The sequence below is a fragment of the Pan troglodytes genome, chromosome 15, assembly GCF_028858775.2.
Source record: "Pan troglodytes isolate AG18354 chromosome 15, NHGRI_mPanTro3-v2.0_pri, whole genome shotgun sequence".
Lineage (NCBI taxonomy): Eukaryota > Metazoa > Chordata > Mammalia > Primates > Hominidae > Pan > Pan troglodytes.
Window position 1 is genome coordinate 48226112 of NC_072413.2, and position 22693 is coordinate 48248804.

A 22693-nucleotide genomic window follows, 5' to 3' on the forward strand; every position below is an offset into this window, starting at 1 on the left:
GTGTGTGTGTGTGTGTGTGTGTGTGTTTCCTATTGGTTCTGCTTCTCTGAAGAATCCATGCACCCATGGAGGACAAAATAATGTATCCATGCAGGACAAAAATATTGTACACATAAATTACCTGAACTCATAAAAAATAAACTTTTCTTTCTATGTACCAGCAACAAAGCTAGCAAACAAAATTTTTAGGCCAGGTGCGGTGGCTCACTCCTGTAATCCCAGCACTTTGGGAAGCTGAGGTGGGAGGATCACTCAAGCCCAGGAGTTCAAGACCAGTCTGGGCAACACGGTGAAACACCACTTCTACAAAAAATTAGCCAGATGTGGTGGCACGCAACTGTAGTCCCAGCTACACGGGAGGCTGATGTGGGAGGATCACCTGAGCCCGGAGGTCGAGGCTGCAGTGAGCCATGATTATGCCACTGCACTCCAGCTTGGGTGAGAGTGAGACCTTGTCTCAAAAAAAAAAAAAATTAAATAGCATTTACAGTAGAATTTAAAATACCGCATACCTTGAGTACCTGAGAAGGTACACATGACTCCTAGGGAGAAAACTAGACTTTAAGAAAAATTAAAGAGCTAAATAAATGAAAGATGATACCATGTTGGTGAACTGTCAGACTTAATATTGTATACAACTGAATTCTCTCAAAATTGATAAATGCAGTTATAAAATCACAATCAAAACCAAGCAGGTTGTTTTGCTAAAAATGCCAAGATAATTTCAAAATGTAAATAAAAGTGCAAAAAGCTAAGAAAATCAGTCATATATTCTTTTTTTAAAATTACTGACAACAAAGTCATATGTCTGTAAGGAAGTACAAGGATTTGCTCCAATGGTTGTCAGGATTTATTACAAAGCTATAGTAATGAAGAATGTGACAATGGCATAAGGATAGAGAAAGAAATCAATGGGACATAACAGAGTCCACAAACAAGTCCACATATATATAGACGCTTATTTACACAGATGGCACTGTAGAGTATGAGGTGTGGCAGAGAGTTGCAGGGAGGCAGGGAAGTGTATGAATAGTGTTGAACCACTGCAGAAAAATAAAATCAACTCCTACTTCAACCTTTACCCAAAAATCAATCCTAGCCGCATGTTAGGCCTAATAAATAAATATACCCAATAAAGCTCTGACAGTGTAAAACTAGATAATATCTTCATGATTTCAGGATTGAAAAAGATTTCTTATATAGGACACAAAAAATTACTAGCTATGAAGGAAAGAACTGATAAACTTTATATTAAACTTTAAAATTTAGGTTTATCAAAAGACATCTTTAAGAAAGTAAAAAGGCAAGTTACAGAGTTGGAGAAGATATATGTAGTACGTGTAACAAAAGGCTCATATCTAGAATATATAGAGAACTCCTAAAAGTTCAGTAAGAAAAAAAAGATAAAAATCCCAAGAGAAAAAATGGGCAAAAAACCCTTAAACTAGCACTTCACAAAAGAAGAAATTCAAATAGCCTATATATATATTTAAAAGTGCTCTAGCTCTTAAGTAATCAGAAAAATGTAAATTAAACGACCATGAAAACTATCCACTCACCAGGCAGCAAAACTAAAAATTCTGATAATACCAAATGTTGGTAACTATGTGGAGCAATGGGAACGATCACACACTGCTACTGCAATGTAAAATGTTTCAATCACTTTCAAAAACTTTGCCATTAAGTACTAAAGTTCAAGATATGTATAGTCTATGACTGAGCAATTCCACTATAGGATATATATATATATATATTCAGGATAGATTTACATATATTTCTTTAGAGCTATACAGTCCAATATAATAGACGCTAGCCTCACGTGGGTACTGAACACCTGAAATGTAGCTCCACTGAGTTGAAATGGAATGTTGGCGTAAAATACAAACCAGATTCAAGGATTCAGTATTAAAATAAGAAGTCAAATTCTCAATTTTTATGACACATGCTGAAATGATTAGATTTATTGGGTTAAAAATATGTTATTAAAATCAACTTCATCTGTTTCTTCTTACTTTTCAACTGTGGCTATGATAATTTTCGTTTTTAACTTTTATTTTAGATTAAGGGGGTATATGTGCAGATTTTGTTACCTAGGTATATTGTGTCATGCTGAGGTTTGGGGTACAAATGATCCCATCACCCAGGTACTGAGCATAGTACTACCTCCTCTATTAGTCCCCGGTGTCTGTTGTTAACATCTTTATGTCCATGGTACCCCATGTTTAGCTCTCACCTGTAAATGAGAACATGCAGCATTTGTTTTTTTTGTTCCTGCATTAATTCACTCAGGAGGGAAAATTTTATTTATTTTTTAATTAATTATTATTATTATTATTATTTAAATTTTTGAGACAGGTTCTCGCTGTGTTGCCCAGGCTGGCCTTGAACTCCTGGGCTCAAGCAATCCTCCTGCCTTGTCCTCCCAAAGCGCTGGGATTACAGGCATGAGCCACCATGCCCAGCCTAGGAGGGAAAATTTTAAATTACATGTGTGGCTCACATTGTATCTCTTCTAGACAGCAATGCTCTAGAGAAATGTTTACCAGAAGACATATGCTAGAAGGCTCATAAATAACATTATTAATAATACCTTCCAAAACTAGAAAAGAATTCAAATATTCATCCAGAATGGGACAGATAAATTGTGGCTTATTAATACAATGGAATACACACAGTCAAAAAAATGCAGTAATAATGACAGCTACATAAAATGTGGATGCACCTTGAAAAAATGTTGGCAGAAAGAAGCCAGATAAAAAGAATACATACAACGGGATTCCATTCACAAAGTTAGACAAAATTAAATACAAAAATAAAAAATAAACAAATTCAGAACAAATTAAACAATGGTGTTAAGGGATACACGCTGAGATGGAAAAACTATTAAGAAAATCAAAACAGGCCAGGCGCAGTGGCTCGCACCTATAATCCCAGCACTTTGGGAGGCCGAGGCAGGCGGATCATGAGGTCAAGAGATCGTGACCATCCTGGCCAACACGGTGAAGCCCCATCTCTACTAAAAATACAAAAATTAACTGGTCATGGTGGTGCACACCTGTAGTCCCAGCTACTCGGGAGGCTGAGGCAGGAGAATCGCTTGAACCCAGGAGGCGGAGGTTGCAGTGAGCAAAGATCATGCCACTGCACTCCAGCCTGGCAACAGAGCGAGACTCCGTCTCAAAAAGAAAGAAAATCAAAACAGTGAATACCACAAAAACGGTTACCTTTTGGAGAGTTATCCTGAGAAAAGTGCTGACAATGTTCTGTCTTCTTACCTGAGTGTTAAATAGGTGTTCCTTAAACTGTATATTTATCCTTTACACATTTTCTGATTATATGTTACACTTCACCATAAATGAGGTTTTCAAAAGTTTGAGAATCATCTAGCAAACAGAGGAAATTGAGGGGGGAAATTATCAATAAAATAAGTCTAAAGGGCTTTTCTAGTGCCCATGTCACTGAACAAAATTTAAATGTCAGGACCCTGGAGACAAAGAGAATATCCTACAAGACTGGGAGGACAGGGAAGTGAGGAGGAGCAGATTATATATGAGAAGCAGACATTAGCTTCAGATTTCAACAGTAATACTAGAAGCTAGATGGTAATGATGTTCAGCCTGGAATCCAAGATACCAGCAATATCAAATGCCACGCTAACGTGACATTCTTAGATAGAATAAGGTCCAAAACTTTATCTCTCACATAGTCTTTCTCATTAACCTTCTGTCATTTGTACTACACTAAAACAAGGGTATGAATCAAGAAAGAAAAATATGGAATAAAGAAAATAAAGGAATCAATAGAGAAGAAAGGTCAAAGGAATGCCCAGGATAAAATGAAAGGAAATTATAGGATGAGAGCTGTACAACAGGAATAAAGGTGACCAGTCCACACTGGTGCAGGTCAGAAGGCTCTGGGAGAGACTGTCTCAAGAAAACGAACTTGACAGAGTATGCAATGGGATGAATATCTTGATAGGATATTTAGAAAACTGGTAAAAAGTTTGAATTTGGTAATAAGTGTACTACATAGAAAAACACACAAACAAGAAAACAAGATAATTAATAACTCCAGTAAAAGCAGTGAGTTAGAAAATAAAAAGCAGATTAAATAGCATTTACAGGCCGGGTGTGGTGGTTCATGCCTATGATCTCAGCACTTTGGGAGGCCAAGGTGGGGGGTGGATCACTTGAGGCCAGGAGTTCAAGACCAGCCTGGCCCACACAGTGAAACCCCGTCTCTACTAAAAATACAAAAATTAGCTGGGCCTGGTGGTACATGCCTGTAATCTCAGCTTGAACCCTGGAGGTGGAGGTTGAGGTGAGTGGAGATTGTACCACTGCACTCCAGCCTGGGCGACAGAGTGAGACCCTGTCCCCACTCCAAAAAAAAAAAAAACCCCAAAAATAGCATTTACAGTCATAATAATGTAAACTTTGAATATTAATCCAACTCAAATTAAGATATAACTTTGAAGTGGGGGAAGAGAAAGTGGAAAGTGTGTGTGTGGTTGGAGGGGAATGTATGTGCATATTAAAGAATATTAAATCCTTTGTGCCACTGCACTCCAGTCTGGGCAACAGAGTGAGTCCCTGCCAAGAAAAAAAAGAAAAAAAAGAGAGAAAAAAGAGAATATTAAATCCTTACCCTCCGTGGTAGGAAGTCAACAGATAACACCCAAAACAGAAAAAAACATGAAATAGCAATATAAGCACTTTTTCTTTCTTAGAAATATAGAAGTAAATAAATCACTTTGAAAAGTTAAAATGGTTTTCTCTAGGAAACAGAAAATTTTGTGTTTAAGGGGGAAGTAATGCTATTTTTCATAACAAGCTTCACAGAGCTAATTATCTTTTTATTTACATAAATAATTTTGACAAAATACAAACTAATTGATAAAGAAAAATAATTTTGAATTGGGGAATGGGGAAGTGGAAGGCCATAGTAAGGAAAGACTACTCTTTGAAGAAGTCTGGTCCAAAAAGTCTAGCAGTAAGGCAATTAGAAATTCATATAGGACCAATAATTTTAAAAAATCAGGCTTTCTAATGTATTTCTATGTTAGAAATATGTTTCTAACATATTTTCTAATAAATTCAAATTAGGTTTTGGAGAAATAAATATTTCCTCTTATACCCTGCACTTCTTTAACACAGCCAGAGATAACTTAATTACATTTTAGCCATACATTTCTAATAGATCAATCGACTTTTAAAAGACATTTTTTAAAAAATAGACATTTAACTAGGCGTAGTGGGGTGCCTGTAGTCCCAGCTACTCTAGTGGCTGAGGTGGGAGGATTCCTTGGGCTGAGGAGTTTCAGGCTTCCAAACATAATGAGATTCCATCTTTAAATAAATAAATAAACATTTATATTGTAAGTGTGGCAGTAGACTTCATAAGGCCGTTTCTTTTCTTTTTCTTTTAAAGATGAAGATGAGGCCTACCTAAATTGCTCAAGCTGGTCACCAACTCCTTGGCTCAAACAATCCTCCTGCCTCCTCAGGCCCCGCTCCCTGAGGCAAGGTTGTTTCTTTCTTTTCTTTTTTTTTTTTTTTTTTTTTTTTGAGACGGAGTCTTGTTCTGTCCCCCAGGATGGAGTGGAGTGGTGCGATCTCAGCTCACTGCAAGCTCCGCCACCCGGGTTCACGCCATTCTCCTGCCTCGGCCTCCCGAGTAGCTGGGACTATAGTTGCCCACAGCCATGCCTGGCTAATTTTTTGTATTTTTTAGTAGAGACGGGGTTTCACTGTGTTATCTAGGATGGTTTTGATCTCCTGACCTCGTGATCTGCCCGCCTCGGCCTCCCAAAGTGCTGGGATTACAGGCGTGAGCCACCGCGCCCGGCAAGGTTGTTTCTTATAACATCTTTCCATAAAAAGCCAAGGGCCCCACTCAGTGAAAATGATTGAACATGAGAATTAAGATAATGTCTAACTGGGATGGATTCTTTTTCTGTGATTATGATTTTGTTAAATAAGCTACAAAGCAATTTGAACATCAAGCATCAAAGTTTCTTATGCCAAACTTCTTAATTTCAAATATGAAAACAGTCATAAAAATAAATACACAATGTTAAAATCTCACCCATAAATGCTGTAACAGGACATCAAGAGGACAATGGAAGAGAACCATGCTTTACACTTCTACAGAGACAGTAAACATAAAATTACAACAGAACCAATTTGCCTATCATATTTTTTGAAAGCCTAGTCAGAAAAAGAGCAATTAAAATAATTTCCAGTCTTTAACAGTAGATTAACAAGTCAGACCTGTATTTTAGTTACACCATATTTTCAAATTGCCAGAAGGCATTTCCTTACTGTAACACTATAAATAGAATAGTCTCATACTATAAATCCATGTGTAGACACACACAAAAACACTTTAACTTTTTACCCTGATAAACCACTACATTTGACAAGTTATAGAAATGTTATTTCCTAATTTATATTTTTCAGTTTTCCATCTTCACATTTAAGTTAAAAATCTTGCTAGTGCACTTGTTCAGTAACTAACATTTGAGTTTCAGGTACAATGTGGAAATAAATCCTTTTGGATAGAGTCTGACTGATATTTATTTTTGCCAAATTCTTCATTGTGTTGCCAAGATTTCCACAAGGATGCAAATATCTCAAACATCAATTAAGAATACTGGCAATGTTTTCATTATTAAATGTTTTGGGGTTTTTTTTTTGTTTTTTTTTTTTTGAGATGGAGTCTCGCTGTTTCACCCAGGCTGGACTGCGGTGGCAGCAATCTTGGCTCACTGCAACTTCCACCTCCCAGATTCAAGAGATCCGCCTGCCTCAGCCTCCCGAGTAGCTGGGACTACAGGTGTGCACCACCACACCCAGTTAATTTTGGTATTTTCAGTAGAGACAGGGTTTCACCATGTTGGCCAGGCTAGTCTTGAACTCCTGAGCTCAGGTAATCTGCCTGCCTCAGCCTCCCAAAGTGTTGGGATTATGGGCGTGAGCCACAACACCCAGCCCATTATGAAATATTAAAATTCAATTTAAAAAGAAAATAAAAATTTTAGTTGAAGTGTATATACTAAAACTACAAAATACTGGCAGAGCAAGGTTGCTCACACCTGTAATCCCAGCACTTTGGGAGACCAAGGCAGGTAGATCACCTGAGGTCAGGAGTTTGAGACCAGCCTGGCCAACATGGTGAAACCCCGTCTGTACTAAAAGTACAAAAATTAGCTGGGCAGCTACTCTGGAGGCTGAAGTGGGAGAATCGCTGGAACCCGGGAGGCAGAGGTTGCAGTGAGCTGAGATCATGCTGCTGCACTCCAGCCTGGGTGACAGAGTGAGACTCAATCTCAAAAAATAAAAACAAAATACAATAAAAATGAATAAATAAAAATAAAAATATAATATACTGCTGATAGGAATTAAAGACTTAAATAAATGAAGAGATTAAACTATGAGTTGGAAGACTCAACATTGTTCTGATGTCAATTCCTCCCAAATGATCTGTAGATGCAACACAATCTCAATCAAAATTCCAGCAAGCTTTTTTGTAGAAATTGATATGTTGATTAAAACATTCTCATGGAAATACAAAGGTCCTAGAATAACTGAAACAACTCTAAAGAAGAACAAAGTTGAAGGGCTAACACTACCTGATTTCAAGGATTTCTATAAAGCTATGGTAACCAAAACAGTATGGCACTGACATAAAGATAAGGAAAACAATCAATAGAACAGAATAGAGAATCCAGAAATAAAACCACACATATATGGGCAACTGATTTTTTAAATAAAAGCATGAAGACCTTTAGCAAAGGAAAAGGACAGCCTTTTCAATAAATGGTGACAGAACAACCAGATATCCATATACAAAAAAACAAACATACCATATACAGAATTATCACACCATATATAAAATGATTCCATCAGCACCATAAGACAAGGTGAGATTTTTTTTAAAAAGAAAAAGTGATTCAAATGAGTCATAGATATAAATATAAAATTTAAACTATAAAATTTCTAGAACAGGCTAGGTATGGTGGATCACACCTATAACTGCAAAACTTTGGGAGGCCAAGGACGAAGGATCACTTTAGGTCAGGAGTTCGAGACCAGCCTGGGCAACATAGTGAGACCCTGTCTCTATTTTTGAAAATTAAAATAAATAAATAAAAAATTTCTAGAAGGGAAAATTTTTGTAACCCTGGGTTAGGCAAAGATTTCCTAGATATGACACTAATGGCACAGTCCCTAAAAAAACAAATTGATAAAAATTTAAAACTTTTGGCCAGGCGCGGTGGCTCATGCCTGTAATCCCAGCACTTTGGGAGGCCGAGGCCGGCGGATCACGAGGTCAGGAGATTGAGACCATCCTGGCTAACATGGTGAAACCCTGTCTCTACTAAAAATACAAAAAATTAGCTGGGCGTGGTGGCGGGCGCCTGTAGTCCCAGCTACTCGGGAGGCTGAGGCAGGAGAATGGTGTGAACCCAGAGGCGGAGCTTGCAGTGAACCGAGATCGTGCCACTGCACTCCAGCCTGGGCGACAGAGCGAGACTCCGTCTCAAAAAAACAAAAACAAAAACAAACAAACAAAAAAAACTTTTGGTCTCCAAAAGATAGTATAGGCCAGGTGCAGTGGCTTATGCCTGTAGTCCCAGAACTTTGGGAGGCTGAGGCAGGATGATCACTTGAGGCCAGGAGCTTAAGACCAGCCTAGGCAACACAGCAAGACCCTATCTCTTAAAAAGAAAAAGAAAGAAAGAAAGAAAGAAAAGGATAAAAAGATAGTATTAAGAGAATGGTATATAATGAAACCTCCATAAAAGGAAAAAAAAAAAAAGGCCGAGTGAGATGGCTCATGCCTGTAATCCCAGCACTTTGGGAGGCCAAGGTGGGTGGATTCCTTGAGGCCAAGAGTTTGAGATCAGCCTGGGCAACATGGCAAAATCCTGTCTCTACTAAAAATACAAAAATTAGCAGGGCATGGTGGTGGGTGCCTGCAATCCCAGCTACTCGGGAGGCTGAGGTGAAAGAATCGCTTGAACCCGGAAGGCGGAGGGTGCAGTGAGCTGAGATTGTGCCACTGCACTCCAGCCTGGGCGACAGAGCAAGACTCCATCCCCAAAAACAAAAACAAAAAAACAAAACAACTCAACAAAAATGGGCCAAACATCTGAACAAACACTTCACCAAAGAAGATATATGGAAGGCAAATAAAAACATGAAAGATGTTCAACATCATTAATCACTAGGGAAATGCAAACCAAAACCACAAAGTACCATTACACTGCTATTAGAATGGCTAAAATTAAATTACCAAGTATTGGCAGGAGGAACAGGATCTCTTATATTGCTGGTGGGAATGTAAAACTATACAACCACTTTAGAAAACAGTTTGAAAGTTTCTTAAAAAGTTAAGCAGCCAGGCGTGGTGGCTCATGGCTATAATCCCAGCACTTTGGGAGGCCGAGACGAGTGGATCATGAGGTCAAGAGATCGAGACCATCCTGGCCAATACAGTGAAACCCTGTCTCTACTAAAAATAGAAAAATTAGCTGGGCGTGGTGGGGCGTGCCTGTAATCTCAGCTTCTCAGGAGGCTGAGGCAGGAGAATCACTTGAACCCGGGAAGCGGAGGTTGCTGTGAGTCAGGATTGCACCACTGCTCTCCAGCCTGGCAACAGAGCAAGATTTCATCTCAAAAAAAAAAAAAAAGTTAAGCATCCACCTACTATCCGATCCAACCACTCTTTGGTAATTACCAGCAATTTCCATTCTTTGTATTGAAACATATCTTCATACAAAGACTTGTACACAAATATACATAGCAGCTTTATTTGAATAGCCAAGATCTGAAAAACTAAATGTACATAAATAAGTGAATGGATAAACAAGCCACAGTATATCTACACAATGGAATACACTACTGAGCAATAAAAAGGAATGAACTATTGATATATGCAACATAAATGAATCTAAAATAATCATGCTGAAAGAAGCCAGATTGAAAAAAAAGAGTATGTACTGTATGATTCTATTAGTATTAATATAAAACTCTAGAAAATGCAATCGATAATGACAGAAAACAGATTAGTGATGGCTTGGGATGTCTCCTGAGAGTGGGGAGAAATAGGAGGGAGAATTACAGTCAAGAGGAAATTTATGGGGCTGAAGGATATGTCTACTAGCTTTATTGGGATGGTTTTACTGTGTATATATAACTTATCACATTGTTGAAAACATCAAATTGTACATTGTAAATATATGTACTGTAAATATATACTTTATATCAATTACATCCCAATAAAGTTTTAAAAAATAATTCTAAAATATAATATTCTAAGGCAACATTTTTCTAATCAAAGTGTATAATCAAGAATTGAAACCACAGCTGCATACTCTAAACTCATTAAGATCAGGAACCATTTGTTTTTTGGGGGGCAGGGGAGAGGTGTGGAGACAGAATCTTGCTCTGTCACCCAGGCTGGAGTGCAGTGGTGTGATCACCACTCACTGTTAAGCCTCAAACTCCTGGGCTCAAGTGATCCTTCCACCTCAGCCTCCCTTGTGACTGGGACTACAGGTGGGCACTACCACACCAGCTCCCATTTCTTGTTTTTGGTCTCCTCCTCCTATTTCCCTACACCTGTATGCTTAGCATACAGGTAATCTAGTATGTCATTAAAAGAACAGACCCTGCATTGGGCCAGGCGCGGTGGCTCACGCCTGTAATCCCAGCACTTTGGGAGGCCGAAGCGGGCAGATCACGAGGTCAGGAGATCGAGACCATCCTGGCTAACATGGTGAAACCCCATCTCTACTAAAAATACAAAAAAAAAAACCTTAGCTGGGCGTGGTGGCGGGCGCCTGTAGTCCCAACTACTAGGGTGGCTGAGGAAGGAGAATGGCGTGAACCCGGGAGGCAGAGCTTGCAGTGAGCCAAGATAGCGCCACTGCACTCCAGCCTGGGCGACAGAGCGAGACTCCATCTCAAAAAAAAAAAAAAAACAGACCCTGCATAAAGAAAGCACTCAGTAAATACTTGTTAAATAGATTCACAGCAGCAAACAGATCTCTTGGCCTCACTGAAATTATCTGGATACTGGAAAAAATTTTAAACTCCATAAAATTTGTTTTCATTTCACTGGAAATGTATCTGGAGACCTGGTTCTCATACAACATTATAAATGAAGGAATTCCCTCTCTTACGTTTCTCTATTCCTCCCACTGTCCATTAATAATTCTCAGAGTCCATGCTCTTAATTAGGTACTTTCAGCAGGCTTTCACAATGTAAGTTTATTTAAAATGCAGATAAGTACAGGCCAAGAAGCTATTTCTACTTAATATTAGGTGAGAGCTTACCATAATATAATCAAATATGTAAAAAAGATTAGCTGAAGCAAAAATTTTTGTCATCAAAGTTTTCTTTGAATGGCCTATGACCCAGAAGCACCTTCGCATAAAGGCAGGTCATTTGCTTGTAAACCCAAGACAGTACAGGCTAGAAAAATGGTTCCCAATTTGTTCCAGTGGCAGATCATTTGGAAATCAGTGTTCTTTGCAGAACGTGAAATTTTAAGACTCATATTCTATCACAGCAGGGACAATGCTAGTAATGACTTTAAAACTTAAAATCAAACTACAGGAACATGTTTCTAAGAAAAAAACCAAAAAGTATTAAAAGCCATTTTCCCTTTAAAACCTCCATGATCATTCGTTCATTTATTTTACAATCTTTCACTACTCACTAGCAAGTAAATTGCAGCAGACAACAAAGGTTTTTTTTTCTAATTTATGGAAGAAAAATAAAATTGAAAAAATAATTGCTTTTTTTCCCCTGTGAACTGAGAAAAGATCACTATTAAATTTGTTTCATTCACTTATGTTTAATAAATTCCCAGGCCAAACACCCACGTCTGTCAGGACACTTTCTAAACAGCCATATGTACTCTTTCCTAAAGAAGATCTGCCTGACAAGGTGCCTGCACACAGTGAGTAAAGCAGGGTCTCCTTTTATACCTCTTTTCACAGTTGCCCTCTCATTTTACTAAGAAAGGCAGATCTCTCACTTATCTTGAAATTCTCTATAGGATACATGTTGCTCTGAAGTGCAATAAATAAATCCTAGACACTAAACAAAGAGATAATTACAAATATTTTCATTTAAGTATCTTGCCTCTTCCATCCTCTAGCCTAGTCGAAAAATACATCCTCCTGAGGGGACAGGCCCATGAAAATAAAAAGAAAGCATCTTTAAGATTTTTAAAAAATTAGCCAAGTGTGGTGGCATGTGCCTGCAGTCCTAGCTACTCATGAGGCTGAAATGGGAGGATCGCTTGAGCCTGGGAGGTTGAAGCTGCAGTGAGCCATGATCATGCCACTGTACTCCAGCCTGGGTGACAGAATGAGACTTTAATAATAATAATAATAATAATTCAGTTCAAAAGACAGGTTTTAAAGCTCTACGGTTGTAGGGAAAATCCTTTTAAATTCAATATGTAGACTTTTTTGTTGTTGTAAAGAAGTATAAATAAAAAAGTGCGATTAAAGGCTTAAATCTAAAAATATTATATTAGAATTATGTAGGGGAAATATAATGAAAAAAGTTCACAGAGAAAAAAAGGACAATGTAAAATTTCCAACTTTTAAAGACACACTTTTCATGTGTATTTTTAAAAAATGATGGTGGATATCAAATTATTTTGGTATTTAAATTCCATTCAGCACATTTAAAAGACTGATGGAACTGTTTTTCCTTAAAACATCAGTATTTATAACACATATGAAATTACATCTACTGCAACTATTTAAATGTAAAATGAAAATTTCTAGATGTCAGCATAAAAATGTGCAAGTTTTTCAAAATTCTTTTGGGGATACACAGCAAAAAAAGTTAGAAAACTCCTAATTTAGGAGAAAGAATCAAGTAGATTCAGTGATGAATACATGTTAGCCTGGCATGAGAAAGAGGAGAAGAATGATGACTAGGTTTCTGGCTTGAGAACTGGATACATCATTTATATTGGAGATACAGGTTTATGGGAAAAAATACTGTGAACACTGATGTGGGACTGTCTGGGAAGCAGGAGGATGTAGCAGTTTTAGATAGGCTGTAAGAGAAAATCTCTCCAAGAAAATGATGTCTGACTATAAAGACCTAAAGGAGGTAAAAGGGCCAGCCACGTGATTATCTGAGGGAAGGGTGTTTCAGGTAGAAAATTCAGCAAGTACAAAAGTCCTAAGACTAAAACATGTCTACGTTATAGAAACAAGAAAGCCAGTATGGGGCAGAAGCAGAACAAACAAGGGACAATATTAAAGAGGTCAGAGAGGTAAAAGCGGGAGGTGGGGCAGCCCTAGACTGCAGAGGGCCTAGTAAACCTTTGGGAGGACTTTTTTGACTTTTATTCTGAGAAGCACTGAGAGGGTTTTGAACAAAGGAGTGAAACGATCTCACTTATCTCTTTGTGTTTGGGGAGAAAAAGAAACTAAACAGGACAAGAGCAGATGATCAGAGACCAGTTGAAAAGATATTTCAATATTCCAGGAGATTGGTGATGATGACTTGGTTCCAGGTGGTAAAAGTCAAAAAGTATAAAACGGTAACTAAATATAGTTATAGTTTGAAGTAGAGCTAAAAGGATGTGCTGACAAATTAGATGTGTGGTATAAAAAAAGACAATATTCAAGAATAACTTAAGATTTTTAGTTTGAGCAACTGGAAGGATGGAGTAGCCATTTATTGATATGTTAACCACTACAAAAGAAACAAGTTTGCGGGGGAAGAAAAGGATACAGTGTTGGTTGAGATGCCTCTGTGGAAATATCAAGTAAAAAGTTGGCCGGGTGTGGTGCTTCATGCCTGTAACTCAAACACTTCGGAGGCTGAGGCAGGAGGAATGCTTGGGCCCAGGAGTTGGAGACCAGTTTATGCAACACAGTAAGACCCTGTCTCTACAGAAAGTTTTTTAAAAATTGGGCCTGGGCGTGGTGGCTCATCCCTGTAATCCCAGTACTTTGGGAGGCCGGGGCGGGCAGATGATGAGGTCAACAGATTGAGACCATCCTAGCCAACATGGTGAAACCCCGTCTCTACTAAAAATAAAAAAAATTAGCTGGGCGTGGTGGCACACGCCTGTAGTCCCAGCTACTCGGGAGGCTGAGGCAGGAGAATCACTTGAACCTGAGTGGTGGAGGTTGCAGTGAGCCAAGATTGCACCACTACACCCCAGCCTGGCAAAAAAGCGAGACTCCATCTAAAACAAACAAACAAACAATTAGCTGGGTGTGGTGGCACACACCTGTAGTCCCAGCTATATGGGGGCGGCAGGGGGGTGAGGTGGGAGGATCACTTGAGCCCGGGAGGTTAAGGCTATAGTGAGCTGTGATCTTGCCACTGCACTCCATCCTGGGTGACAGAGTGCGACCCTGTCTCAAAAAAAGAGTTGAACATTCATGTTTAAGAAAGAGGTCTGAGCCAGAAATGTAAATTTGGTAATTATCAGATTTAGATTATACGTGAAGCAATGAGGCAGGATGGCATCTCCAAAGGAGTATGTGTTAATAGAAATAGAAGTCTAAAAATTGGCCAGGCGCAGTGGCTCACGCCTGTAATCCCAAAACTTGGGGGGCCGAGGTGGGCAGATCACAAGGTCAGGAGTTCAAGGCCAGCCTGGCCAACATGGTGAAACCCCATTTCTACTAAAAATACCAAAAAAAAAAAAAAAAAAATTAACCAGACGTGGTGGTGGACACCTGTAATCCCAGCTACTCGGGAGGCTGAGGCAGGAGAATTGGTTGAGCCTGGAAGGCAGAGGTTGCAGTGAGCCAAGATCGCACCACTGCACTCCAGCCTGGGTGACAGAGCAAGACTCCGTCTCAGGAAAAAAAAAAAAAAAAATATATATATATATATATATATATACACACACACACACACACACACACACATATACACACACATATATATATATAAATGGGCTCTGGGGAGATCAGAAGGATGTGGTCACAGAAAGATGAGGAGGAATCAAGGGAAGGGAAACTAGAAGGAATATTCAGAGAAAAAAAATCCCTGAAAGCTTGATGTTCTTCTGGAAGCCAAATGAAGAAAGGATTTCAAAAAAAGAAGAGATCAACTGTCAAATGCTGCTAATAGGTCAATTAAGAAAGAACTATAATATACTTTGTATGTAAGAAGTAGTTTTTGGCAGGCAGGTGGCTCACTCCTGTAATCCCAGAACTTTGGGAGGCCAAGGCTGGAGGATCACTTGAGTCCAGGAATTTGAGACCAGCCAGAGGACATAGCAAGACCTTGTCTCCACAAAAAAATAAGAAAATTAGCTGGGTGTAGTGGCACATGCCTGTAGTCCCAGCTACTCAGGAGGCTATAGTGGGAGGATCATTTGAGCCCAGGAGTTGGAGGCTGCAGTGAGCTATGATCATGCCACTGTACTCCAGCCTGCGTAGCAGAGCAAAACCCTGTCAAAAACAAAAAAAAAAAAAAGGGAGAGAGAGAGAAATAGTGTTTGAGTTTACAAAATGACCTAAGGAAGAAGAAAACTGGAGTACAGAAAACTTTACTTAGAAGAGCTAATACTAGTCCTTATATCTAGATCTTGGTATTATTTTCATCTTGTTGCTTCACTTCTACATGTTAAAATGTGAATGTGTAATACTTTATCCATTTGAAAAAACTTTGTACTAGCATATATTCTTATGTAAAAGAAGAAAATAATTTTTTATGGACATGGGGTCTCGCTATGTTGGCCAGGTTGGTCTTGAACTCCTGGCCTCAAGCAATCCTCCCATCTCAGCCTCCCAAAGTACTAGGATTACAGGCATGAGCTACTGCACCTGGCCCATGGAAGAAAGTAATTTTTGGTTGTTAATTTTTAACATGAGATAATGCTAAATCCACTAGTTACATTAAAATTCCTTTTGATTCAAATATGCAGGATATAATCAAACTACTGTTCTCTTGAAAGAGAGTCCACGGTTAATACAAAAGACATATAGTTGATTTATGTCAAGTGGTAACACAGGTAATGCTTTGAATACTCAGCATAAAACACTTTAATGGAATATTATTGCTCCAAATATACCATACCAAAATTAAACCAAAAATAGAAGGCTACTTAATCATTGCTGACAGGGAGCCAAGTACAGCAAGTTAAAGTACATTCCTACCGCTCATCTAGTTCTGGCTGAACTCTTCGGGTCAGTTTGGGTCATTATTAGTTTGGAATAATTCCAAATGACTCCCTCGAGTTCTACTGTTACATTCAGCGGCTTTAGGAATTCCAGAACAGGCTCATGTCACAAAAATCACAGGATCTCTTATTAGTTTTTGGCTTTGACTTGAAGTAATCTTTTCAAAAAGCAATTCTGATCAAGTTAATCTAATTACTTTGCTATGTAAATGAGAACCCAACAGGACTTCCTATTCTCAGGCAGAGACCTTAACTCAGTGTACCTACAGTCTACCATACTAGCTTCATCCACTTATTCTTCGTGTTTTTTAAAATAAGTCATTAAATTCAGAATCTGAGACCTATTCAAAACAAACAAACAAACAAATCATGTTCTTACTTTCCCCTCAGCCTCAAATCCTTCCCCCCCGCCCTTTTTTTTTCTTGTTAATTCTACTGATCTTTCAGATAATTGTTTACTTCCTTATTGTCTTTCTCTCTGCCACAGCCACTTAGAACACAAGCTTTATAACAGCAGGGGCTCTGCTACATCTTCCATATCAAGAACAGTGTCTGCAGCCAGGCGAGGTAGCTTACACCTGTAATCCCAGCATTTCTGGAGGCCAAGGTGGGAGGATCGCTTGAGCCCAGGAGTTCAAGACCAGCCTGGAGACAGTAATATTACTATATTTGAACATATAATCCAGAAAGAAGCACAAATGTTGCTTGCTTAAAGTCTTCTTTGACTCTCATGTATCAATGACACCAGTTATATTTTCTCAGATCACCCTGTACTTTTCCTGTGGGCCTCAGGAAAGATCCAGTGCCATCTTCTAAAACAAACTTCCAAGAGACATTTGTACAAACGCAGAAACACTAGGATCTCAGTAGAACTTCACAAAACCATTTTTAAATCAAAGCCCCTACCGATCTTTTTCCTTGCCGTAGACTGCTATGAATTAACCCAGACATTCTCTCACACCTCTTGCCTTTTAGATATCTAAGAGCAAATTGTCACAGGGTGGGGAGGTCGATATTTAACCTGAATCTAATTGGACTCAGGAACAAAGTAATTCAACCAATTCTTTCTAGCTTTCTCTGACATTTATAACTACAGCTGGCAAGAAAACAGCCATATTCTTTTCTATGGCTAGCCTGGTGAAAAACACCTTACAGAAAAGACATCTGCAAAATAAATATCAGGGACTGTAAAATCTGATAAAATGATTTTGAGGCATATTTCCCATATGAAGAATGCTGATTTATCTCAACATATAATCAAATAACACATGCATATAGTACCAGGGGATTTCAACGACACAGGTAATAAACTGCATTTACAAATATACACCATGCTCTTTTTTCCCCAAGTAACATGATAGCTTCAATGATCTTGGGGCGCAGTGGTGAAGGCAATTATGTTCTAGGCTCTTTTAGGGAAGATACATAATTTAGCAGTAATGTTAACAATCCATGCATTATCCATTAGTAGTGTCATTTCACTCTGCTTTGTAGCTCTCTGTTTTTAAATGATCTAGGTGAGGTTCTATTTTAAAAGTTTAAGAACAAGCAAAAAGCTAAAGAACACCACATTTCTATTCCCAAAATTATTTTTCCATAAATCTATTTGTCTATCTCTGTGTTTCTTTTTCTTTTCTTTTTTTTTTTTTTTTTTTGAGACAGAGTCTCGCTCTGTCACCCAGGCTGGAGTGCAGTGGTGCAATCTCAGCCCACTGTAACCTCTGCCTCCCATGTTCAAGAGATTCTCTGCCTCAGCCTCCCGAGTAGCTGGGATCACAGGCATGCACCACCACACTTGGCTAATTTTGGTTTTTTTTTTTTTTTGAGACAGAGTCTTACTCCATCGCCCAGGCTGGAGTGCAGTGGCGCGATCTCGGCTCAACTGCAAGCTCCACCTTCTGGGTTCACGCCATTCTCCTGCCTCAGCCTCCCGAGTAGCTGGGACTACAGGTGTCCGCCACCACGCCCGGCTAATTTCTTTGTGTGTGTATTTTTAGTAGAGATGGGGTTTCACCGTGTTAGCCAGCATGGTCTCGATCTCCTGACCTCAGGTAATCTGCCCGCCTTGGCCTCCCAAATGGGATTACAGGCATGAGCCACTGCGCCCAGCCCATCTCTGTGTTTCTATGTAATGCAATGAATACTTGAGATTGGTTTTTTAAAAATCCCTCGAATTTTCAATGTTGACAATGGTGACTTTGTCAAATACATATATATATGGATCTATATATGGGTATATATGGATATATACATGGATATAGACATAGATATCCAGTTTTCATAAAAACTAGCCAAAACTGGAAAATAAGCAAAAGAATACTGGCTGTGTTTCAGTACAGTGCTATGCTTGAATCTTTTATTAATTTCTACTGACTATTTTACACATCTATAAGATTAAGTTACAGCTTTTCGGCAGATAGAGATGCAAGTAATTTTTTTTTTTTTTTTGAGATGGAGTCTCGCTCCGTCGCCCAGGATGGAGTGCAGTGGTGCCATCTCGGCTCACTGCAACCTCCGCCTAGCAGGTTCAAGTGATTCTCCTGCCTCAGCCTCCTGAGTAGCTGGGATTACAGGCACACACCACCACACCCAGCTAATTTTTGGTATTTTTTAGTAGAGACGGGGTTTCACCATTCTGGCCAGGCTGGTCACGAACTCCTAAACTCAGTTGATCCACCAGCCTCAGCCTCCCAGAGTGCTGGATTACAGGTGTGAGCCACCACGCCCACTGAGATGCAAGTAATTTTTAGCCAGAGGAAAAGATAACCCAAAGCCTACTCTTTTATGTTTCTTGTAGGGTATTAACTAATTCTGTATGTAACCCAACAGTCTTAATATTCCCTTATTAAATTGCCTATAAATACCTCCTCAAATTTTCATATTAAGTGACTTTAACATCTTACTAGTTCCCTCATTAATGGGCTGAATCAAAATAATTGATACATGTTCATTTACATTTGCATGGAAGTGATGACTTTACCTTTCTGAAAATTACGTTCTAACAGTTTTGGAGGTTCCACCAAGATGTCCAAGTGGACTAAACTGACTGAGCCAAGTAAGCTACATTGCTGCTTTCACAGACACACAAATATCCTTTACTGAACTCTGAGCTCAGAACCGCTCTCATTTACATAAACCAAAACCTCAAATTTTAGAATTTTTGGTTTAGATGGTATACATCTTTGGAGGGGCCTTTATTTTAACTTTGTACTCTTAGGATCCTGCATCATGTCAAGTATGTAAAATGTGTTCAATAACGGTTAAGTGAATCAATGAAGCTAGAATACACCACATGTACAATGGCAACACCAATTGAAGGAGAGAGATATTCCAATCAAATCCTAGTTGTCTTTGTAACTATCTGGTCAGCTAGAGGAAGGATGCCAAGTTCTAGATGCTCTGAATGTGAAGACAGAGACTCCCCCAAAATGGTAGAAATTCTCATTTTACAAAGACAAGGTGGCTGATGGATACCAGAATTTAAAACTTCCTGCAAAGAAAGAGTGAACCTTTAGCTCCCTAAGAGCTACAGCTCTTAGCAGGCACTACAGACCTACAAGTTGCAATGTCCTAAATACCACAAAAGTGGACATAATCTTAATTACTTTTACCAAAATTTTTCCAAAAATATAAAAAAATTTTCCATACGAATGTACTTCAATTCTATCACAACAGTAAGTTAATAGAAAATGTTTTCTGAATTCACCTCAAAAGACCAAATTTTATTAGATGTATTTATTTCATAAAGAACATACTAGAACTGTGGAATATAACATAGTATCTACAAGGCACCTGAGTTCCAGGAAAACAAGCACAATATAAATGCAAAGTAATAGCACCAAAGCAATGGACTAGGATTGGATGCTAATCTTGGCTTCTCCAGCCTAACTTGAAAAAAAAAAAAAAATCTGGGTCTGGTGCGAGGTGGTTTATGCCTGTAATCCCAACAGTTTGGAAGGCAGAGGTGGGCGGACTGCCTGAGGCCAGAAGTTCAAGACCAGCCTGGGCAACATAGCATAACCCTGTCTCTATTTGAAGAAAAAGAAAACATAAATCTGTTTCTGGACATGAAGGATTATTAGAATCAAAGCTACCTATTGAACAAGTTATGCAACACACACTCAAATACTATTTGCTACCAGAAAGTTATAAATGGGTATATACCTGCCTCACATTGCCAACAATATAGGCCTACCTGATTACTGCACTCACACTTGTCTGTGGTCAAAGGGCTAATTACTACCTAGGCATTTCCCCCTTTGCTTTTAATTCAGACCAGAGTTCATTATCACCACTCAGCACACTTTTCATTTCTTTCCCTCTCCTTACAGAATTGGGCTGCACATGGAAGTAAGGTCAATTTAATACTTTAGCACTTGGTATACCAATGGAATAACTGTCTAGCTGCCATTAGTCATTTCTGCCAGGTTCTTTAAAAAGATACGACTTAGTGTTTGCCCTGAGGAAAGCAATACTTCCTTGTAAGAATTATGAAAATAATGGAAAATCTGCAACTCTCATCGCATGAGGAAAATGTCTTTAACTTTAAAATACACTACTTCCTTTCATTTATAGAAATTTAATGTCTGAGGATACATTTTCCAAGTATAGTCTTTTAAATTAATCTTTATGTTTTCCTTATTATTTTAGAATGTATTCTTGGTTATTTTGCACAAAAGGCAGAAGAGACTAAGTTTGCATTAACGGCAAAGAAAGCAAGCCCCTGCTCAACAGGCATGACGGCTGATCACGCACCTATTCACAGTCTTTAAATGTCTTGATCTTACAAAAGGATTTATTATAAAAATGATCGTATGGTTACTACCTAAATTCACAGAGGAAGACCGCCACCATCTACAGGAAAGATGCACCCTAGCAATGCACCCAAACGTGAAAGACTGATTTGCAGGAGTTGCCCCTTTTTTGTTCCTTAAAATGATTTCAAGTCCTAAATCGCAATTTGGTCGTGAAGACACTGAAGACACTGACCAAATTTTCTAAGGGTAATCTCTTGTAAACAGGTAAGACACCGTTTGCAGGAATTGGGAAGGCGCTTTAAATTTACCTTGAGAACTGTAAAATGAATAAGAATATTATGACTCACTGACATTTCACACATGTGAAACATCCATATTACAAAAAACCATTGCCTCATAAGTGGATACCCTTGACAAGCAAACCGCCTAGGGGGAACACTCCCAAAGAACTTAATTAAAAGTAATTACCCGGCCTGAAAATGTGCTTTTGTTTTAGAAACTGTCTAAATACCAGCGGGACTTTCTCTTGCCCGATTCCAGCCTGAGGACAACAAATTGGTCAACGGCGGAAGTTGCCTGACGAAATGACTGCAACATGAAATCCAGTTTTATGATCATAACAAAACCTTCCTTCCGGGACCAGGCAAAAAAAAAAAAAAAAACTTGAGAAACGTCCTTCAGAATGCAACAGGCAATTGTGAGCCCCCCATCGCCAGCCAACGAGAAACGGCTCGGCCCTGGGGACTCGAGCCCTGTGGGAGGGACGACCTGCTCCCCGTTAGAAGCTCGGGGGGCCACGGGCCACCCGCCGGCCGCCCCGGCCCTAGCACTGACCTTCCGCAGGGCCGAGACCAACAGTCCCCGCCATTTCGGACTGTTCTCCTCGCTGAAGAACTCGTAAGGCTGCGGCGCCTGCTGCATGGCCCCGGCGACAGCGCCTCCGCATCGGGGGCAGCCCGCGGGTCGGGCCGGTGGCCTGACAGGCAGGGCGCGGGCCGCCTCGCCTCGCCGGCGGCCGCCGCCTCCCGCCCGGGCCGAGGCTACGGCCGAGGCGGCTCGGAGGCGGCGCCGGCGGGCTGGCGGAGACCCCGGGGTCGGCTTCCTCCGCCGAGGCGGCCCTCGCCTCCCGCAGCGCCCGCAGAGGAAGCGCGGCGACCCGCGAGCCCGGGCGACCCCGGGCGGCGACCTCCTTTCCCGGCGGCGCTGGCCCGCTTCTGGGGCGGCTCCTCCTCCTTTGTCTGGGTTCGCGGCCCGGCAGGGGTACAGCTGGCCCAGCCCCGCCCCGACTCCCGCTACGGCCGCGGCGGGCGGTGAGCAGCGGCGGCGGCGGCGGCGGCGGCTGCTCGTCACCTCATCGCCTCCTCCCCGCCCTCCCAGCCGACAGCGCCGCCCGGCCCTGCCCACTCGAGTCACCTCCACAGAGCTCTGGGGACCGACCCGGAGTGCGCTTCGGGCGAGCGAGCCTCGCTATGGCGCGCACAGCGCTGGCCGCCGCCGCTGCTCCCCCTTTAGCAGCAGCGCAGAGTGCCTTGGGGTCGCCGCTGAGCCCTAGGTCCCAGCAGCCGAGGCTCGGCCCGCCCCCTCGGCCCGGCGCTCATTATCCCGAATAGCCCAAGAGGCCTAACACGGAGCATGCGCGCCGCGGAGCAGGCAGAGGCGCCAGCCCGGCGCGGGGGTGCGGGGCCTGGGGCCCCAGGGGAGTCCGCTTTTCCCGAGACTGTGCTGGGGGCCGCTCCAGACTCTT

At 40.5% G+C, this 22693-nt stretch overlaps 1 protein-coding gene across 5 annotated transcripts in view; it reads right to left on the reverse strand.

The window, feature by feature from the left end:
- The window catches only part of SOS2 (SOS Ras/Rho guanine nucleotide exchange factor 2), a 112833-nt gene extending 90460 nt beyond the window's left edge, over window positions 1-22373 (reverse strand). For 2 of the 5 annotated variants that reach the window (XM_024348721.3, XM_024348724.3), the window contains exon 1: window positions 21784-21994. In XM_024348721.3, coding sequence (XP_024204489.1) covers window positions 21784-21870 — 87 coding nt within the window. In that variant the 5' untranslated portion in view covers window positions 21871-21994. Of the gene's footprint in view, window positions 1-21417; window positions 21748-21783 lie in introns of those variants that run through there. The other 3 variants (XM_063793337.1, XM_063793335.1, XM_016926049.4) reach the window with 2 other exon arrangements.
- Window positions 22374-22693: the final 320 nt, after the last annotated feature.